The 22386-nt window shown below is 44.1% G+C and overlaps 1 protein-coding gene and 1 pseudogene across 3 annotated transcripts in view; both read right to left on the bottom strand.

The window, feature by feature from the left end:
• The window catches only part of LOC307221563 (interferon-inducible GTPase 5 pseudogene), a 33273-nt pseudogene extending 23575 nt beyond the window's left edge, over positions 1-9698 (bottom strand). The window contains exons 1-2 of one of the 2 annotated variants that reach the window (XR_013844048.1): positions 9545-9698; positions 5393-7660 (exon numbers count right to left, since the gene is read on the bottom strand). The product of XR_013844048.1 is annotated as an interferon-inducible GTPase 5 pseudogene (transcript). Of the gene's footprint in view, positions 1-5392; positions 7661-9544 lie in introns of those variants that run through there. The other variant, XR_013844049.1, reaches the window with a different exon arrangement.
• A 3641-nt stretch (positions 9699-13339) lies between these two features.
• LOC307221606 (interferon-inducible GTPase 5-like) lies at positions 13340-14345 on the bottom strand. The gene has a single exon (XM_079986273.1). The coding sequence runs from the start codon at positions 14332-14334 to the stop codon at positions 13384-13386; it is 951 nt and encodes a 316-aa protein (XP_079842399.1). The 5' UTR covers positions 14335-14345; the 3' UTR covers positions 13340-13383.
• Positions 14346-22386: the final 8041 nt, after the last annotated feature.

The following is a 22386-nucleotide window of genomic DNA, read 5'->3' as shown; positions in this document are numbered from 1 at the left end:
CCTGCGTCCCCCCCCCCAGAAAAAAGCACTGATCATATCATATTATAAACAATAATATTATTAACAATGATGTTCTAGAAGGCTGCCATTTTGCCCCGTGGCAAAGGGCCTAAATAACATGCCATCACCATTGAGCAGAGCTGGTGCTACATTAAGAGTTTTAAGAAACTGCCCTGAAGCCAATGCGGCTGGTCTCCCTTCCGAGGGTTCATTCAATATTTCCCTCTGCAGAGCCCCCCCCCCCCAGTTGATGGATATTAAAAATACAAGAAAGCAGCAGGAACACAGCTGCGCCCCAGCACTTTTTGGCATTTAAAAATGGTATCTGTGAGCCACTTCTGATTAGAGAAACTGCATGGCAAGGGTTTGAGGCAGAGCAGAAGGTGCTGGAGGTTCTCTTGATTCTGGGTAGGTGCTGCCTGATGAGCCTGGATAGCTCAGTTGGTTAGACCATGGTGCTGATAACACCAAGGTTGCAGGTTCGATCCCTGTATGGACCAGCTGCATATTCCTGCATTGCAGGGGGTTGGACTAGATGATCCTCAGGGTCCCTTCCAACTCTACAGTGCTATGTTTCTACGACTTTCCCAAGTCGCCCTCTCGGGGCTTTCTGTGTCCTTCCATGACTGTGGTACCAAAGATGAAACTTCCCTTCTCCATGCACCTTAGTCCTGCTGCAAAATCGCCTCCCCATATCAATTCAAACAAAAACAAACAGACAAACAAAACCCCACTGATAACACCCCACACTTAATGTATCATGCAGTTAGGTCCTTAGAATGTCTTTAATTCTAAAAAGGATGTTATGCTCTTTTTTCCTCTGCTGTATTTCATTTATTTATTCATTATATTTATATAGTTTTCAGGACAAGATAAGGTTGCTGATAATGGGTTGTCTTCAACTAACATCTACTCAGAGTAAACCTATTGAAATTACTGGACCTTAGACATAGTTATTAATTTCAGTGTGTCTATGCTAAGTAAAACTCTCACACAAACATGTTTTAAGGGTTATGTGTGAATGCATGCACATATAGATTTTTGAGAGATTGACAACAGGCAGAATTCTTCACTTTATTGAAATACTACCAACTGCTGCTCAAACAACCCACTGGTAGAGACAGGCCCTAAGTAAATTGATTTTCCCACATAAACCACAGATTGTAACGATGTCCATAAAAGTGTGTGGAAAGCTATCGTTTAACTATTACAGTTTTCTTCCCTTTCTCAGATAAACAGACATGAGGAATCACTGTCATGGATCCTGCCGTAACAATAGAAACCTTAACAAAAGACCTTGTCTGAAGCGAAGTCTGCTTGGGATCAAAAGAAATTCGAAGCTGTTTTTTCATGATGAATTTTCACGAAAACTTTTTAAAAGTGGAAATACACAACAGATAGGGAGATGTGAGGAGCTGAACTTAAATATTGGAAAAATGTGAAACTGAGAGAAACGGAAAATAATAAATTTGCCCACTTCTCTCAGGAGATTTGCTGAGGGAAATACTTGCTGACATTCCCCCTTCTACACAAATGTTAATGGGGCAGGAGTCCCTGTCCTCTTTTTCAACTCATCCCCCTCACATCTCCTCTAAAATCTGCTCTGGAAAGTTGCTCCCAGCTGCGAAGGTGTGCAAGTCATTCACTTGGGTGAGGAGAAAACATGATGCACAGTGATGTTGAAAGTGGAAGCTACTCATATCTTTCAGAAGAAGGATATTGACAAGCTGGAATGAGTACAGAGGAGGGCGACCAAGATGACCAAAGCTCTGAAAACCAAGCCTTATGAGGAGCACTTGAAGGAGCTGGGTATGTTTATCCTGGAAAAGAGGAGATTGAGAGGAGATACGATAGCCATCTTCAAATATCTGAAGGGTTGTCACACAGAAGAGGGAATAAGCTTGTTTTCTTCTGCTCCAGAGGGTAGGGCCTGATCCAATGGCTTCATATTACAAGACTGAACATGAGGAAGAAATAGTTTATTTTTTGGAAAATTCTAACATTCTGCAGAGTGCAGAGCAGCTATAGAGCCCGCATGACAAGCTGGCTTTGCAAGCCAGGCAGACCAGAAGGACACCAAACTCTCCTCAGAGTGTTCCTAGACTGACAGCAAAGCTTGTGTCTTATCTGACACCCTCAGCTTTAGGGGGACATCATGCAGGGGGCCACCAGGCACAGGTTCCTTCAAGGGTTTCTACAGCCTCACGCAGAGCTACTCGCCTTCCCTTCCCCCAGCTGGTCCTCCAGCTTCCTGCAGCCTTGGGAGCTGGAGCTCTTCGCCACCCCCACCCTCCAACTCCCTCTCAGTGCAGATGGGGCAGGCAGGTAGTTGCCGTTTCCCGTCTGTGTCTCTTGGGGTTTGGGCCTCTCTTCTACACTGGCCCCTGACAGGGTTCCCCCCCACCTTCCTATTGGGACACAGTTTCACCAAATGCACCTGCCTCCCGCGCACAAAGCAACTGTGTGTTTCCCAACGCCATTGACTCCCTTCTTTCCATGCCATCCTAGTCTTCCCTCTTTCTACCGAGCCAATCGGCATTGGTTCAACTGCTTGCCCCTGGCTGGATGGGTTGCCCATCCCTGGCGCAGAAAGACTTGGAGTGTGGCTCCTTACTAGCGCAGGCCCCCCAGCCCCCCTCTTTTCTAACGTCTGTTGCTCCTGATGTAACCCCAGCTGTAGGGAGGCTCTAACTCGTCCAGCAACTACATGGGTTGCATCTTCGCCATCTCATCCAGGATCGATGGGTTCAATCCTGCTCCATACATGGGTGCCAGCAGTCCCGTGTTCTGTCCCCAGCCATCCCTTTGCAATAAGGCATTGAAAGCAGTCCAATAAAAGGCCACAGAACTCTCCCCCTTCCAGTCGCAGATTCAACAGTTGTTGCTCAGCCGTTGCATGCTCCTTGGGGCTCTTGAACATTGCATCCATCTGTCCCCAGAATTCCCACAGATTTCCCAGTGTGCTGTGCTGGCCCTCCATTAAAGTGATGGCCCAGTCCTTAGCTGGTCCTTCCAGCCAGCTTATCAGATAAGCTATCCACTGTTTGTCCGAGCTAAATTTGGCTGATCTCACATCCAAAATTTAATTGGATTCCATTTTAAAGGCAGCATAACCTTCTCTGTCCCCACTGAATTTTGCAGGATGAACCCCAGGCCCCTTGCCGGCCCTGAGGTCCCTTTCAGCCTGTGTGTTCCTCCTTTGTTCATCTAGAGCTCCTGCTAGCGTATCGAGCTGTGATTTGAGTTGCCATGTGTAGCTTCTCAATTCTATTATGGGTCCGTGGGCTCTCCTGCCCCTCCCTCTGCTCCCCCAGCTGCATTCCCCACGTTCCGCACTTGCCTTTCCATCACGTTCTCTGTTGGCCTCCGGCATGAGAGAAAAAGTGAGTCCGGGCAACCTGTTATGGCTTGGTCTCTCCCACAAACGTGAGACGAATCTGGCTGTTAATTATTTCAGATTTATTGCTAAAACAACAAACTAAGACGGAGCTTCTCTACTCACCGCCCTCCCCAGAAGATGGAGTTGCCCGGACTCAGCTCCTGCCCCTTCCCCAACACGGAAGCCCCCACCTTCTCTTCCCGTATCTTTCGTGCATCCCTCCTACTTTTGAAATCCTAAGAGATTTGGCAGAGCGTATTTCCTGCATTTCCACGTCTTGCCCACTATCGTAGTTCTCACACATCTATCTGTCCCTTTGGTCAGAGCTCAGATTACAGCTGCTCTCCCCCTCCTCTCTGCTATCTGCTGTTAACTGTTCTCTCCCTCTGCCTGCTTCTTCTCCTCCTGTCAGCATCCAGCAATTGTGCTGGATCTGATGCACAGCGCAAGTGAAACATGTTCTTAAATAAACTGAAATTTGGATAACAACACTTGGCTCTAGAGCCCCTGCTGCCATACGTGTCCCAAGTCTCTTTCTCAGATGACATAATTCTCCTCATGAAGTTCCATTTTCAGCACCACAGAAACTTCAACATGGAACATAAGTCCCTTGCATTTCGGTCTCAGCTGTTCAGAAAGCCAAAGCAGTGTTGTAAATCAGATGGTGTTGGGCAGAGTGTGAGAAGCTTGTGCTCAGACTGATCGATCACAGGGCTGTGCAAACCTAAGGTTACCTGGGAGATGCTTTGCCACTTGTTGAGGGCTTCCAAGTGGCAGATTGAAGTGCTTGCTTAGTAATGTAGATATTGCTTGCTGTTTAGAATAAAATCTTACATCTTCTCACTCACTTGTGTTCTGTATTGCCTCTCAATCTCAGTTTAAAAGAACCACCTGGCATTTGGCAAGACAAGCATTCATAATAAGCATTGCCAACAGAGTACTAAAGAGCTGAGGATAAAACATTCCACAAATAAGAGCTGGTGTTGCTGACTCCCAGCTTGATGCATAGCCAATACATAGCCATCTCTTAGTGCAGCTGCTAGTAGCTGTCAGTGTAGCCCCCTCTCACAGCTGGAAAAACTTGGATTTTTATCTCAGCAGCTGGTAAAATCATGTATGGACTATAACAATCTCAAAATCAATTGGCTAGCGCTTGGAATGAACAAGTTCAATGTGCACTGAGTTAGTTTGAAAAACATCTGAACTACATGTAAAAGTAGTGCCCATAATTGCTGGGTAAACTGAACATGAATTAAGTTGATGTTGGGGCAAAATGAAGAACGATTTCTGGCTCATCTTCAACTTCATTGTCACTTTCTAAGTGCTTTAGAGTGTTTCTACAAAAAAAAATTGCCAAGGGTAATTTGGATTAACTTGAAGTGAACTGGACATAAAGAGAACTGGTTTGTTTCATAAAGGAATGAACATGAATGGGAATTAGTTCTTTTACGGACATGTTGAACTTGAACTAGTTCCAAGCTCTGATATGGACAGAGACCTGATTTGAAGTCTTGTTTGTTCTGATGTTGTTGTCTCTGGTGTCTTTGTTTTCTCAAAAACCAAGAAACGAAAAAAGGAAAATAAAAAGCACATATCCCTTAAAAACAAAACAAAATGAAACGAAAACAAATAAAGAATAAGAAGCACCTATCTGGAGTTATTTGTGGCAGGAGGACACCCAAAACTCCCTCTACTCCAACTATGTTGAAGATGAACCAGTCTTTCTCTGTTTCATAGCATCCCAAAATACAAGGAAATTTGTGGGTATGTGTAGGCTTACTTCCCGAGGAAAAACCCTCCCCAAAGGCTCAGGCTTCCCCTACCCACCCACCCAGCTGGTGATGTAAAGATTAATCATTACAACAAGGAGGTTGAGAGAAAACAGGCTTGTGATTCAGGTTAGGACCCCTAAATTTGGACTGTCGCTTTCCCATGCCTGGATTAAATGATTTTTTACAACTAAAATTAGAACAGTTGGGGAAATAATTGCAGTACAGAGGATTCAGAAAAAAGCATTTCTTAAAATTTTGATATTTATTATTTCATTGAGATTATTAAAGTCAATAAGGGAAAAGGAAAGAATAGCAATCAAAGGAGGAAGAGAATACGTTAAAACATTTTTAAAAGCAGAAATAACAAAATAACCACAAAATATAGTAAAGGCTACAAAACCATATAGTATATTTTTGCATGGATAAGCATGTCTTGCAGGATCCCACCCAAGGAGATATCTGTGTTAGATCTTGTTTAATTTGAACTGCTTCAGATTTTGATATCTCCTCATTAAGATCAGTAACTTTTTGATCCAGGGCTGTAATTTTAAGATTCACCGTTGCTAAATTATCCTTCAGACATTAATTCTGCATCACAATTTACTTAGGCGTATCAGCAATAGAACTCTCTGAAGCCATTTCTCTTCTCTTCTTTTCTCCATTCTTTACGTTTGGCTGCTGCAAATTTGCTGCATGTCGGAGGCGGAGACATCCATCGCTTTAGCACTGACAGGTAGGATATAAGAAAGATCTTACCTGGACAAAAATTGTCCAGGCAGGCTACTAATTAAGCGTTGTTACAATAGGGCTGCCATATGTTTGGGATTCGTCCGTTGGAAGTATTGTCCAGGCAGAATTTTTGAAAATTGTTAAAAAATATCTGTGAAATGTCAGAAGTGTTGATTTTTTGGGGTGAACCTCCTTAAAAATAGCTCAAAAACCTTTTTTGTTTTTGGGAGATTTTGGCAAAAAAAAAACCTCATCAACTTTGCCCTCCTCATCTCTATAACTTTGCCCCCCCCCTAAGCGAAAAGCTCAACAACTTTTGTCTCCAGATTTTCACTTTTTGAAATATGGCAACCCTAAGAGTGCTGAGCTGAAGAGCAATAAAGGGAGCATGCTAGGATGCCATGTTGCAAAACCAGAAGACGAACTTGTGAAGAAAGCAATTGGTTGATGCTGTTGTAGAAAGATGAGATTATGCATGTTGTACCTGGATGTCTCTTCCCAGGTAGATGTATTGGCTGTTTACTTGCGTCTCTTGGGCTCAGCAGCCTTTGCCAGAACTTTCTCTGCATCTTTCACAGCGTTTTCCAAGAAATTCTTCAGCAAGTAGAACGTGGTAGCAAAAGAACTGCCCCCACCATAGAGAGACCCCAACACAGGTATGAAATCCAGAACCAGCTCTACCACTGTGATTGCTCCCCACATTGCTGACCTCTTCAAGATATCCATGACGAATTCTGTTGTGATCATACCGGCGCTTGGGGTATGTTCAATAACAGATTTCAACTCCTCAACAGGTTTCCCCACACGATATGCTAGTATATTGAGAGAATTTTCATCCAAGCCAAAAACTTTGCACATATGTATCATTACCGAAACCACAATGCCAATGTCACAACCAAGTGAGAGGAATGGGACAGGAATCAACCCAACAGTACAACTCACCATGGCTGTTTTCCATATCAGGCTCTTCATAGCAGCCTTTTTCTTTTTAATGCTATCTTTTGTTAAAATCGGAAGACACATAATTAAAACATCTCTCTTGATTCCATCCTGTTCCTTTTCAATGGTCTCTTGAAGGAGGGGGAAATCATACTTGCTCAAATCCCACCTCGATATCAGAAAGACCCTTGGAGAAGACTCACCTAATGCCTTCAAATTATCATAGCTATCTTTCCGTATAATGTCAAGAGTCTTCTTCTCAGCCTGCATCATCTCATGCGTGTCCTCCACATTGATGCCTTTTGACCGCCTGTAGTTATCTATATCGATATCCACTTTGCTGCGCACATAGTAGAATTTCTTCTTATTTTTACATATCTCAAGAGCCAAGTTGGTGTCATCCTCAGTGAAGCGCCCTGAGGCGATGATGATGAAAAAATCATACTTGCTGAAATTGACCTTCTTTAGGTATTCCTTTGCACTAAAATTATTTGTTCCGATTCCTGGTAGATCACAAAATTTGACTTTGGGGAATGCAGGGTGTGCATATTCTTGTGGCACCATTGTTGTTTCTGTCACCCCCGTCAGAGCTGCACCCTCTTCATCATCTTTCATTCCCCGCAGGGCATTGACAAAAGATGATTTCCCGGCACCCGCTCTTCCTGTGATGGCAATTTCCAACGTGATGTTATTTAATAAATGTGACAGCTGTTGAGCTTCAGCTGAAACGTCTTCAAATGGTTTTTCCTCCAAAGCAGACTTCATTTCAGCAAGGTCTTTTTTAAAGGTTTCTTTTGTTAAGGCAGGATCCATGACAGTGATTCCTTGTGGCTCAGTTTATCTGTGAAAGAGAGGAAAACTACAATAGTTAAATGATAGCCTTCAACACACTTTTATGGACATATTTACAATCCATGGTTTATGGGGGGGGGATCAATTTAAATAGGACACAACTCTAAGACCATGGGTTGTTTGAGCAGCAGTTGGTAGTATTTCAATAAAGTGAAGTATTGTGCCTATTGTCAATCTCACAAAAATCTATATGTGCATGCATTCACACATAACCCTTAAAACATGTTTATCTGGGATGTGGATCTTTTTTTGAACTCAAATTACTCATTCCTCTAGAGATGTGTCTAAAGGAAGCATTTATACCTCACTAAAGAGTCCCTTTTTGGGATAAAAATTTGGATAAAACTCTTCATAAATAAATAAGTCAATGCACTGTGCATATCCCTCGTATATTCTGGCCAAGTCTTGCCCTGCCACTTTTACAAAAGTCACCAGTAAAAAGAAGAATGTTTTTTAAAATGTCATCAAGGGGCAGGTGAAAAAAAGGAGCCAGAGGGTCAAAATAAGTGATGCAGAAAGAGCCCAGAAATATTCTTAAAGGGCAATACTCAATACTGGGGAAAATATCCACGAAAAAAGAGCACAAAATCAATTTTAGAATTAAAGACATTCTGAGGACCTAACTGCACGATACATTAAGTGTGGGGTGTTATCAGTGGGGTTTTGTTTATTTGTTTGTTTGTTTGAATTGATATGGGGAGGCGATTTTGCAGCAGGACTAAAGTGCATGGGGAAGGGAAATTTCATCTTTGGTACCACAGTCATGGAAGGACACAGAAAGCCCCGGGAGGGTGACTCGGGAAAGTCGTTGAATCATAGTACTGTAGAGCTGGAAGGGACCCTGAGGGTCATCCAGTCCAACCCCCTGCGATGCAGGAATATGTGGCTGATCCATGCAGGGACCTGCAGCCTTGGCGTTATCAGCACCACGGTCTAACCCACTGAGCTACCCAGGCTCATCAGGCAGCACCTACCCAGAACGAAGAGAAGCTCCGGCATCTTCTGCCCTGCCTCGAACCCTTGCCATGCAGTTTTTCTAATCAGAAGTGGTGTACAGATACCATTTTTACACACCAGCAAGTGCTGGGACGCAGCCGTGTTCCTGCTGCTTTCTTGTAGGGAATGGGGGGGGGGTCTGCAGAGGGATGTATTGAATTAACACGCAAAAGGGTGGCATTGGCTTCAGGGCAGTTACTTAAAACTGTTATGCTTTGCTTCTGCACTAAGGGGCAGCCCCGATGGTCTCTGCCTCTTCAGCACTCAGGGCATTTTTTGGAGAATAGAAGTTGCTGTATTCCTCTGTTCTGCACCCTGCTCTCCGCTCTGACAAAGAGGGTGGGGTAGGGTTGCCAGACGTTCCCAGTACAATATGCATGTGTGCTTGGGCCCAGGGTCTTTTGCCCCACCATCCTCACTACTGACTCCCTGTTGCTACTCAGCTTCAAAGAAACAAAGAAACAAAACAAGTGTCCCTGGGTTCATTGAAAAAAAAAACCTGGTGACCATAGGGTGAACTGCATTGCAATGCTAATTAACATCTTTTATTAAACTTGTCGGGGGGGGGGGGGACTAGTAGCATGAGCTCTACTTGCTCCCTGGTGATGGCATGTTATTTATTCCCTTTGCTGCGGGAAGAAGGGCAGCCTTCTCCAACATCATTGTTAATAATTATTGTTGTTTATAATATGATATGATATCACAGTAGCTATAATGTAATAGTTAATATAATAATAAAAATGTAAAAAATAACAATAAAGAGGTAAAAGGTAGACGACAACATCAACAATTGTATCTGTCACCCACCAAACAAGGAGCTTAGAGTCTCCTTTAACGCAAACAAGCTCCAAAAGAAAAGGAAAGTTCAACTCCTTACCTGCTGCCGAACCGATTTTTTGTAGCCAAGCTCAGTCCTCTTCTTGGAGGTTTTGCTTTGAGGTTTCTCGTGCTTTTCTCCGTCCTGCTATCTCCCTCTCTCTCCCTTTTATACCCTCTCTCCCTCCTGACCCTCACACTACTAAAAGCAAAAAAGAAAGCGAAGGTAGCCAGCGAGGATGAAATAAGATCACAACAAATAGCTGAAGCCGCATTCGTGGCCAAGCAGCCCGTTTGCCAGCGGGGATGCTGCCTTTTTGGGAAGTCCCAAAGGATCACCTGTGGAAGCATCCCATGGAAGTAATCTTTTATCTGTGCTGTTATTGCCTCTGGGCCAGTCTCAGCAGCACCTGAGTTGTCGGCACTTCTTACTACAGCTGTGTGGAATATTTGCAAAGTACCTTAGAAATTTCCTTTAAAAAAAAAAAAAAAACCCTTCCAATTAATCAGGTCCATTCATTTCAGCTGGCATACTCTGAGCATGAGTATATTGGATAAAATCCTTAGGCTGGGGTGTAAATGGCAGGCTATGGGAGCAGAGCAGCGCTATGAGAAGAATTCAGCTGATCAGGGCATGTGACGTCCATGGTTGCACAACCAGATGTGCATCTGCAGTACATCAGATGCGCACTGGGCACAGACTTATTAATATAAGAATGCAGTGACAACAAGGTTCTGCCTCATGTCTGAAGTGTATCAAGTTCTTTCTTCCAACCCTCTCTCTGCATAGACCTCTCCTGTTATTTGCATTAAAAAGATGGGGGGGGGGGTGGCAGTGAAAGGATTTCATTAGTATGTGCAGAGATACTTTGTTCTGCTTAGGGAGCCCTTTCAACACCAACTTGTCTACTGAGGGCCTCCTGCACATCATTGATCACGTGACCCATTTGCACTGCGGAAAATTATGAGAATGGAAAAGCATCATAAGGGACGTTATATTGGTTCAAATGCTCAGACCTGTCAGGTTTCACTGTCAAGGTCCATGACGTGGGAATGTGCATAAACTCATAGATAGGTTGTGCCTTGTTGTAGCTGAAGATCAGCAGTGATGACAGTGTATCACCAGTTTTGATCTTGGAATGACATACAGTGGTACCTCAGGTTACATACGCTTCAGGTTACAGACTCTGCTAACCCAGAAATAGTGCTTCAGGTTAAGAATTTTGCTTCAGGATGAGAACAGAAATTGCGTGGCAGCAGCAGGAGGCCCCATTAGCTTAATTGGTGCTTCAGGTTAAGAACAGCTTCAGGTTAAGAACGGACCTCCAGAACAAATTAAGTACTTAACCCGAGGTACCACTGTATATCCTTCTGAAGGGAGACCCCAAACAGAGACTGAAAACCCCTATGCAGTTTAAAATCGCCAAGGTACTTTGAGCTTATCTCTGACAAAAGCCTAATAAGCTGGTACAGGCACATATTTCTAACTAAATGCTCTGCTGCTGATTATTTGCAACTTTTTATCCTGCATAACCTTGAAAGGGAAAGTAGCTTTGGATTTTTATTACGTTGGAGCAGAAATTAGATCCTGTTTACAAGTTCCCCTCTCCCCCTCCCCTGCCCAACACACAGCTCTGCTCAAACAGGTGATTTCTGAGAAAACGAAAGTTAACGGGGTCGCTGTAGGTCCTCGTCCTCCTTGTAAATCCTTTCTTGGACTGTGCTGGGTCCTGACTGGTTGTCTGAACTCTTACCGCAGTACAGTGCGTCAAAATATTTCAGATTAAAATAGCCACTGCTGGCACTCAGAGCGTGGGACAAGAAATTCCCCCTGCAGACACTTCTCTGTTGGCTTTGCAGATGCAGATGCTACCTGCCTGTCCAGTCTGCAAATAGACGGAGTCGGAATGTATGTGTGGAAAGAGCTCCAGCTCCCAAAGCTGTGAAAGCAGCATTGATTATAACACAAACGTCCTGGCAGTGGCAAGGAAAATATTTTAACCAATTAGTTTATTTCATGAAAGCTTATACACCGCTTGATTCTAATAAAACCTCAAAACGGTTTGCAAAAAGATAAAACAATAAAATCACCGGGGGGGGGGATTACCGCCGTGCTTTAAGTTATGCAAGAGTTAAAATACTAAGATTAAATTTACCTCAACTTTCTATTTAACAAATGCATTGGGGAGGCTCCTGTCTAGCTGAATGCCCTCCTTCAGTTTAAGTGTGTATGAGGGAAAGAACATTGTGAAATAGATGTTGCATGATATAGAGCTAACTCTTGTTCCTAAAGTAAAAAGCAAATGCAGCATATATAGAGAGAGAGAGCGAGAGAGAAGAAAGGTGAATGCTGCAGCCTGCATAAATTACAGCTTGATACCATCCTTGCAAGCAGGTTCACATAGGACACTAGTGGGTTGGTTTTTTTAGTCTGCCATCAAATACAGAAAAATTCATTTGAAAGAATTAGAAATATAGTAAAAAGTCCATTTGTCCCAAAGTCTCCTTTTGGTATTGGTTTTAATTCTTATACATTGGGTAAAGGTTAAGTTAAGGGACCCCTGAGCATTAAGTCCAGTCGCAGACAACTCTGGGGTTTCGCTGCTCATCTCACATTACTGGCTGAGGGAGCCGACATTTGTCCGCAGACAGTTTTTCAGGGTCATGTGGCAGCATGACTAAGCCGCGTCTGGTGACCCAGAGCAGCGCACGGAAACACCATTTACCTTCTCGCCTATTTATCTACTTGCACTTTGACGTGCTTTCGAACTGCTAGGTGGGCAGGAGCAGGGACCGAACAACGGGAGCTCACCCTGTTGCAGGGATTCGAACTGCCGACCTTGTGATCGTCAAGCCCTAGGCTCTGTGGTTTAGACCACAGCACCACCCGTGTCCCATCACATACATTGGGTAGAGATACTAATTTAAGAAAGTAACAGTAGGGTTATTATGCTTGCATTCAGATTATTTCACTTAGGTTTTTTTATGAGAAGCTTAATGTTTATGGAATTTTTAAAATTAACAACCTGATCATCTGATTATTTTTTTTAATGTCTTTTGGTGGTGGTGGTTGTCTTTTTAAAAAACCCACATTGCCTCTTCATGATTAGCAAATCCAGAATAACTCATGCCAATTTGCTCTATTGTCATTTATGATACAGATGGGGAGAATTGATCTTTTCTTAGTGCAGACTTTGAATCATCTGGGTTCGATTTTAAAGCTTGGGACACAAACAAGCCTTTTTACTTTCCCAGACTTTGCGCTCGCCATGTCTTCTGGGAGCTTGTTTTATAAAACACACAAATGGAAACATGTATATTTCGCCAGATTCTATATATCAAGCACGTAGTCAACATAGCACATCTGTTTGCTGCTAAATGGACATTTTCCCCTCTGACTCAAGAGCTTTGGAAAGAACCCTCTGGGTGTCATCAGCATTCTCATTTATGAGACTTTCATGGAAAACTGAAAGCTGATTAGTAAGGGTGGCCAGGAGATTAATTTAACCAATTAGTTTATTTCATGAAAACTTATAAGGATTCTAATAAAACCTCAAAGCGGTTTGCAAAGACATAAATCAATAAAGCCAGGAAACAATTACAGTCGTGCTTTAAGATACGCAAGAGTTAAAATACTAAAACAGACTAAAATTACCTCAACTTCCTATTCAACAAATGTAGAGGCTCCTGTCTAGCTATATGCACTCCTTCAGTTTGAGTGTGTATGAGGGAAAGAAAATTCTGAAATAGATGTTGCATGGTGCTAAGAGGAAAACCTGATCATCTGATTATTGTTATTTTAATGTCTTTTGGTGGTGGTTGTTTTAAAAATGGAAACATGTATAATTCACCAGATACTATACATCAAGCACTTAGTCATCATAGTGCATCTGCTTGCTCCTAAATGGACTTTCCCCCCTCTGCCTCAAGAGCTTTGGACAAAACCCTCTGGGTGTCATCAGCAGCACCCGATATGCATTTCTGCAGCATGAAGTAGGTGCGAAGAAGTGAAATCCCAATGGACAGAAGAAGGCCAAAGATGGGGAAATGCTCCCAGTGGTGATATTCATAAGCCATCACTGAGAGTCCCACCAAGTCGGGCAGCACCCATAAAATGGCAGAGAACATTCCCAGGGACTGCATTGCTGCTTTAAGGGCTGTGCTTGTCTTTCCAACACGCTGGGCCAGAGCTGCAAGGGATGGATTGTCTAGGCCAAAGTCTAGGAAGCACCAGGAGCGGAACTTCCTAAACAGAAATATGGGGAGAAGGAAGGGAACTGGGCTTCCAAGAGCGACTAGCAAAAAAAGCCCTTTGGTCCAAATCTTCTCCTTCACAGTGGTTTTCTTTTTCTCTAAGATAGGCAGGCAGATGCTAGGGAAGCGGCGCAGAAAGGCTTGCCTCTTCAGCCGCAGGAGATCGTTCTTCAGCGTTTCCTGCAGGAGGGGGAAGTCAAAGCAGTCGGCTTCCCAGTTGGAGACGATGAAGACTTGTGGGTCCCTCACTCCTTCTCTTACCAAGCACTCTTTGCAGTCCTCCTGGATGTGCAAGAGGACCTTCTTCTCACTGTAGTCAGATGGCCGTTGCCTCTTGGCGGCCGACAGGTCCAGGTCTGCTTTGGTGTGCACAAAGTAGAAGCTCTTGCCCATATCTTGGATCTCACGGACCAGGTCAGAATGGGTGGAGCGGAAGCGCTGGGAGCCGACGATGATGAAGAAATCAAAGTGAGTCAAATCGACCTTGTTCTCAAAGTTGTCCTCTCCAAAGGTTGGCGTTCCCCTTCCGGGGTGGTCCCAAAGGATCACTTGCGGAAGTGTCGGGTGTGGGTAATCCTTGACTTGCACAGTCGTCATCTGTATGCCAGTCGCAGTAAAAGTAAACATATTTACTTTTTTTCTGTATTGTTTTTAACTGCTTTTCAGCTGTGTTCATTGCATTTTGTACACTGCCTTTTGGGGAAGATAATAATCATAATCATAATCAAAGAAGTCCTGATGAATTTTCATGAGAACCTTTTAAAAAAGGAAATAGCCAGCTTATATGGAGATGGGAAGAGCTGAACTTAAGTATTGGAAGATGAGAAGCTGAGAGAAACTGAAAATAATAAATTTGCCCACTTCCCGCAGATCTCCCCATATGCTGAAGGAAATACTTGCTGCCATTCCCCCTTCTACACAAATGTTAATGGGGCAGGAGTCCCTGTCCTCTTTTTCATCTCATCTCCCCCTCATCTCCTCTAAAATCTGCTCTTGAAAGTTGCTCCCAGCTGGGAAGGTGTGCAAGTCATTCGCTTGGGTGAGGAGAAAACATGATGCAGACAGTGATGTTGAAGCTGGAAGCTCCTCATATCCTTCAGAAGAAGGATATTGACAAGCTGGAACTTGTACAGAGGAGGGCGACCAATCAAAGCTCTGTAAACCAAGCCTTATGAGGAACGATTGAAGGAGCTGGGTAAGTTTAGCTTGGAAAAGAGGAGATTGAGAGGAGATACGATGGCCATCTTTAAATATCTCAAGGGTTGTCACACAGTAGAGGGAATAAGCTTGCTTTCTTCTGCTCCAGAGGGTAGGGCCTGATCCAATGGCTTCATATTACAAGACTGAACATGAGGAAGAAATAGTTTATTTTTTAGAAAAGTTCTAATATTCTGCAGGCTTTAGAGCCCGCATGACGAGCTGGCTTTGCAAACCAGGCAGGCAGGAAGGACACCAAACTCTCCTCAGAGTGATCCTAGACTGACAGCAAAGCCTGTGTCTTATCTGACACCCTCGGCCTTAGGGGACATAATGCAGCCCCCCCCCCGCAACTCTACCCTCAAGGGTTTCTACAGCCTCACGCAGAGAGACTCGCCTTCCCTTCCCCCAGCTTGTCCTCCAGCTTCCTGCAGCCTTGGGAGCTGGAGCTCTTCGCCACCCCCACCCTCCGACTCCCCCTCAGTGCAGACCAGGCAGGCAGGTAGCAGCTGCATCTGCAAAGCCAACTGAGAAGCCTCTACATCAGGAATTTCTTGTCCCACGCTCTCAGTGCCAGCAGTGGCAATTTTAATCTGAAATCGTTTAACACACTGTACTGCGGTAAGAGTTCAGAAATGGCTGGTGCTAAATAAGTTCCCTATGGCAAAAGATATGATCAAAAAATAATAAACCAGTGCAATCATGTACTGCTCAGCAACAGAACATTTATAATAAATTATATTATCAGCTCTGTTGCTGATTATTTATTTATCCTGCTTAATCTTAGAAAGGGGAAGGGAGCTGCAGCTTTTTGTTATCTTGGAGCAGAAATTACATCCTGTTTCCAAGTTTTCCTCTCCCCCACACTTGACCAGCACACAGCTCTGCTCAAACAGGTGATTTCTGAGAAAACGAAACCTAAAAGAGTTTGCCGTAGTAAATAATTTCTTGGACTGTGCTGGGTCATGACAGAGAGAAAAAGAAGCAGAAATTTCTCCAGCCTGAAAGCAGAGGAGGAGAATGCAAAGGAAGTTTTCCCCAACAGTCAAAAGAACGAATTTGTTTGGAGTCTTTGTATCATGTCATTCCATTTCTCCTGAGTTTTGATACAGTGTGATCCCCACATGACTGGCTCCAAAGGACAGAAAAACTGAAGAAACCCCACAGGGATATGGGATGGTGTGGGGTAAAAGCAGGAGCCCTATGCCTAGGATACCACAGTTATGGCTTTCCCAAAAGAATTCTAGGTATGGTAGTTAGTTAAAGGTCCTGAGAGTTGTTCGGAGGCCCCTATTCCCTTCACAGAAATACAATTCTCAAAAGTGATTCAGCAGCCTCTTTAATCAGAAGTGCCTGGGCACCATTTCTGCATGCAGAGCTGAGCCGCAATGGGTGAAAGAGGGAGAGGAGCTGGGGAGCATGAGAATGACTTGCGCACAGTTATAGGAGCCAGCTCCCAGGGGCCGAGATATGGAAATATTGGAGGGGGGCTGCTCCCTACACGGTGATGGGCATTGGCATTCAAATGGGGTGTGCATGCCACATATTGTGATCTATGAGGTGAGGCAGGGCTTATCTGCCTCCCCCCATTTTTTAAGTTGGCACCCCAGTAGACAGTCCTGTTCCTCTGCTGCTTGGCTCCCTCTCCCTCTCTAAGCCCGGCAGCAGCCGTGTTCCTGCTACTTTCTCACAAGGGCAAGGGCAATGCCCATCAACTTTTTGGGGAGGGGGCGCCCTCAAATATGATATTTGGAGGAGAAACACATGTAGACTCCTAACTCTGTGGTTAAAGTGGTTATCAGAGGCTGTCACAGGGGGAGGGGCCTGCTCTGAAGCATGCTGGGCAAGTGTAAACCCCATGAGACCCTGAGGTGTGCCCCCCCCAGCATTTTCTCCTAGGGGAGGGGGGATACAAGCAGCTCCTCCTATTCTGCAAGGGGCCACTCCAGAGACAGTAGCTCTCTCTCAGTGTTTTGCATTGCTTGCTTTTACGAATGTAACTGAGCATCAAACTCTGCCCTCAGCATGGCAACTCCAAATTTCCAGAGCTTGTTTCTGTGAGCTCATTACTGAGGTAGACACCATGTTTCCTTCTATCTCGTCCGGCTGTATACTTGAGCTGCCTTCTTTCACCGCTCCAGGAGATTCAGGTTTGAGAGACTCCCTTGCATGGCAGCCAACTCCTAGGGGCTGTTTTATATATGTTGGAAGGTGCCCAGGCTGGCTGGCGCAACCCAGTCAGATGGGCAGGGTACAAATAATAAAATGCTGTCATTGTTGTTGTTGCTCTGAATCATTTTGGATGGTGTTTGGTGTTGTTGTTGATTTTATTTATATACCGCCCTATACTCGGGGGTCTCAGGGCATTTCACAGAATAAATTCAACATATAAAACCAGAAGATACCAAATAAAAATGAAACAACAGAACAATACCCACCCCCAAAAAACACATTTAAAAAGGGCATAGGATGTAAATCGGAACAGCCAAAGACCTGGTTGAAAACGAATGTTTTTGCCTGGTGCCTAAAGGTGTATAATGAAGGCGCCAGGCAAACTTCCCTGGGGAGAGCATTCCGCAGACGGGCAGCCACTGCAGAAAAGGCCTGTTCTTGTTTTGCCACACGCCAAACCTCTTGAGGAGGAGGCACATGAAGGAGGGTCTCAGAGGATGATCTCAGGGTCCGGGTAGGTTCATATTGTAGCACCCTGCTTGTGGTTAACGCTTAGCTGGAATGAAATATTCAACGCAGCAATAGAGAAATTAAAATAATAATTTATTTGTCAGACACATAAATATGAGGCACAGTGGTATATGGTTACCAAGCTCTGGCCTGGCCTCCTGCCATTCTGGCCAGCACTTATATTTCCTTAATCCAGCCCCCTTGCTCCTCCTGTGGCTGCCTCTGTCCAATCAGCCTGGTTGAAATTCCTATTGGCTGTTTGCTAGAACCAATCACAAAAGATACACCCATTTCCTTCTGTCCTTTTATGGGAATCAAAAAGCTATATATTCTTCTATCTATAAATGACAAATAAGTAGTAATATATCTTACATGTGTCTTAACAAGGAACCTTAATTACCAGCTCACCTCTTGCCCTCCTTGCCCTATTGCCCTCCAAAACAAATGGTTTAATCTCAAATTTTTATCTTAAACAGATGTCAAGGATCATCATTGAAAGATCTCCTTCCTTTGGAGGTCTCTAAACAAAAGCTTGACAAATGCTCTAATGATGTTTCCTGCTTGGCAAGGGGGGCTGGTGGCTGATGGCCCCTGTGATCTCTTCCAACTATATGAAATAAGAATCTAGCATAAGGATTTAACATTTCTTAGCTTCTAATTCCTTTGCATAATTACATTTAAGCCAATATATATTTAATACATAACATAGATAACCTTTTAAAAGGAAAAGAAATCTTAAAAGGATCTCAGTTTAAGAAAGAAACAACTTTAGAAAAAGACTTCCCAAAATACTCTCTTCTCCAGCCAAGCCAGTTGCCTTTTTCACTGCTCTTGACCTTTCAACCTTAGGAAAATATGGCTCAAGTTTAATGGGAGGCACATGGTTTTATTTTACTATTTACCCACTCTTAATTATGTTTATCTCTTTTTGTATCTTCTGTAATATGTAGGGTCAGTGTAACCTTGGCTGTCAGCCTGTAATTCCCTTTTTACGACTTTGAGAATTGTTTTCTGCTATAAATCAGGGGGCCCCCTTGTCTAGGAGTAAAAACATTGCCAAGGTTCTTAGGCACCTGCTCTTCTGCCTGGCATGAACATTTGAAAATCTTTAAGCTCATTTTAAGATACAGGCCCTGATCAAGCCTTAATAAAAATGCAGGCTTATGATTAGATGCCTCATTCCCCCCTTTCAAGCTCAAGGACCTTCATCCCAAGTGTCCTTGATAGCTTGACCTTCATCATATTCCTGAGGTAAAGCTCTATATAGGGCCATGATATGAGGTAGAGTTTCATTCGAAATCATCTTGCTAATTGTACTTCTAAAACATGAAATGATACATGGCACCATACATAAAACCATTACTACTACTGTCAAGAAAAACAAGCAAGACAATAGTATCCCTTTGAGTCCCGCAACATTAGGTAACCAATTGGTGAGCCATCCCATATCCCATCCTTCCCATGTTTGTACTGGGACATGTGCTATATTCTCCATCTTTGTGGCCAACACACGGATTGCCTCACCATTATCAGAAATGTTAAAGCAACAGGCATTCCCTGTCAAGTTCAAGACTCCACATAGGCCTCCCTGCCTGGCAAGTACATAATCCATTCCCATTTTCAGCTGCAGAATGGCGGCTCTACTTTCATCCAACTGTTGTGCAATAAGTCTCAAACTCTGGGCCGTTGCATTGGTTACAAGTTCCACTACTGCTTGCAATCGAATTATTCTGTTTAGATTATAAATAGGATCCCGTGCTCCTTGTATGAGCTCACCAGGATTCCAGGAGGCAGGTTCATAATAGGCTATAATGCGCTCTGGTGGCCAATCATCAGTATCGCTCCAACTTTGGGTACTTCCTCCTGCTATATGAGAAATATCAGCGTTTCTTCGTGTACGCTTGGCCGAACTAGTGGGCATAATCCACATTGGTGGTAATACCCATCCCAAGAAACAAGTCCCACTCCATTTGGAAGGGAGTTTCTTGTATGCCCATTCTCCACATATCCACCACAACCATCGGGTCTGAGGTTTCTGGTACGTGGAGTGCATAAGGCGAAATATCAAAAGGGGTAGAGAGTTCACAGTGCAGTATGTTAGATTGCCTTCTTCTGTCACAGTTATGTTCCATACCATTTTCCATGCATGAATAAAAGGAGGTGCACAGGGCAAGGTATTCCGAGTTCGATAGGTAGTACCGTTTGCCCAGGTTTGACTATTCTTAATATAATCCCAAGTATAGTGGCAATGAGAAGAGCATATCATGGTAGGATCAGCTGCATCTGATGATTTATGTACACAGAATTCCCCTTGCACAGGTATAACTCGTATTGGTTTAGTTGAGTTCCATCCGGGGAAATTCTGTACTTCTGTTTGGTGTGGCATTTCGCTTACCATACCAATGGCATTTAATGGTATTGGTAATAAGGGCATACCTCCCTCTGAATCATCTGGCCCAAGAGAGCAAACAAGGCAATTAGTCCTATTTGTAACCTTAGCTACCATCTCAGCTAAGCCTACCCACATATTGTGGTCATGGCGGAATCCATATTTAGCAAATTTGGTCAGATTCAAGGACCCTTCCCCTTCCCAAGGGATCAGGATTAATAATAAAATCATGTTGATGTCTAGCATATGCATTCCTTTCACAAAAGATTACCTTATTGTGATAGCAAATAAATATTAGTCCCAATATAATTCCCCCAGTGACAGAAATGGGGAACCACCAAGACCAAAACATATATCCCGAGGATCCCCAATGAGTAATATCCCTTATAATTGTTCCACAAGGGGGCAGTCAATCAATTGTATAAGAGAATCTTTCCGTTCACAGTCGCTGGTTCAGACGCTCCTCAAGCTTCAGGCGTGCGCAGGTCAGCCAGCTTCCAGGTTGTGGCTGCAGCAGGCCGGTCGTCTAAATGTTGCCCGTGACCTAGCCCGTTCCCGGTAGGGCTAGATACAGGGGTTTTTGGAGAGAGTCAGTTTTAAAGGATTAGAGGGGTCACCTTTGCACGTCCAACTGCCTTCGGACTTCTTCAAATGGGAGTGATGAATCCAGGGGGTCACCTCAGCTACCTTCACCGCTGTTGGAGTAGAGAGCAAGACGGTGTAAGGTCCACGCCACTTAGGTGCAAGTGGATCGCGTTTCCACTCTTTCACCCATACGCTATCGCCAGCCTGGAACTGATGAATCGGCTCGGCAATGCTGCTCGGCGTGCGCTCGAGGGCCCACCTGTTAAGAGAAACAAAAACACGGGAGAGAGATTGCACTTGTTCCTGTGTCACATGGTCTCCTATTTGTTTAAGGTCAGCTGGAATATCCTGAACAAAGGAGGGTGGCCTCCCATACAGGAGCTCAAAAGGTGACAACTTAAGTCTTTTTGTGGGTGCACACCGAACACGAAACAGTGTTATCGGTAACACATCTACCCATCCCAATCCCGTTTCCTGGGTTAATTTTGCCAATTGGGTTTTCAGAGTCCGATTCATTCTTTCAGTTTTCCCTGAACTCTGAGGCCTATATGCTGCATGCAGTCTCCATTTCACTTGTAGGACTCGACATACTTCTTGTACTACTTGATCAATGAATGCTGGCCCATTATCACTTCCAATGCATCTAGGTAATCCAAACCTCGGGATCAATTCAGTGAGGAGTCTCTTAGTTACCTCTCGTGCCTTTTCAGTTCGGTTGGGAAAAGCTTCAACCCATCCGGTAAGAGTATCTACAAACACAAGGAGATACTTGAATCCCTTAGAAGGGACCAGCTCTGTGAAGTCCACAATTAGGCTTTCCATGGGGACGTATCCCACATGTTGGATTCCAGGAGGTTGTACCGGTCCCTGCCTGGGATTGTTTTTAGCACAAAGAACACATTTCTGTGAAATGCAAGTTGCTAATTGTGATAGATTAATAATATACAACTTCCGACTGAGACTCTCTCTGGTTGCAGTACCGCCAAGGTGAGTAGATTCATGATAATTTCTTACAATTGTGCCTGCTAGATGATGAGGTACATAAATTCTATTGTCCGGCAGGATCATCCAACCGTCCTTCACAACCGCTCCTTCCTGTTCAGCCCACTTCCTCTCTTCTGGGGTATAGTGAGGTTTAACTTCTTCTGGAACTACCTCTGGTATGAGGGCTGCTATAAATCCTCCCACAGGCTTTTGGGCTGCCTCTCGGGCTGCTTTGTCAGCAGCATGATTTCCTCTGGTTATTGGATCCCTTCCTCGTCCATGACCTTTGCAGTGCATTACAGCAATCTGTTCTGGAGCCCATACTGCTTCCAACAGGATTTCTACTTCAGGTCCATATTTCAAGGCCTTCCCGTGGGCTCCGATTAGACCTCTTTCTTTCCATAGAGCTCCATGTGCATGCAGGGTTAAGAAGGCATATTTAGAATCAGTATAGATGTTTGCCTTACATCCAGCTGCCAATTGCAGAGCTCTAGTTAAACCTATAAGTTCAGCTTTTTGTGCTGAGGTGCCAGCAGGCAAAGCTTCAGCTTCCACAACTTCCTCATTGGTGACCACAGCATATCCTGCTCGTCTGGCACCTTCATGCAGGTAACTGCTACCATCAGTATAATATACAACATCTGGATTTTTCAATGGTTCATCTTTCAGATCGGGTCTACTGGAATAAACTTCATCCATTATTTGGAGACAATCATGTGATTCTTCATCATCTACCTCTGGTAGGGGCAGCAAAGTTGCTGGATTGAGCATATTCACTACACGTAGATGAATCCTGGGATTTTCACACAATA

The sequence above is a fragment of the Podarcis cretensis genome (genome assembly GCF_951804945.1).
Source record: "Podarcis cretensis genome assembly, chromosome: 8".
Taxonomy (NCBI): Eukaryota; Metazoa; Chordata; class Lepidosauria; order Squamata; family Lacertidae; genus Podarcis; species Podarcis cretensis.
Note: the sequence above shows the minus strand (reverse complement) of the source record. Positions and strands in the feature narration are given on the sequence as shown.

Coding starts and splice junctions, on each gene's coding strand:
- LOC307221606 (XM_079986273.1), bottom strand. CDS start 14,334: ATGACGACTGTGCAAGTCAAGGATTACCCACACCCGACACTTCCGCAA.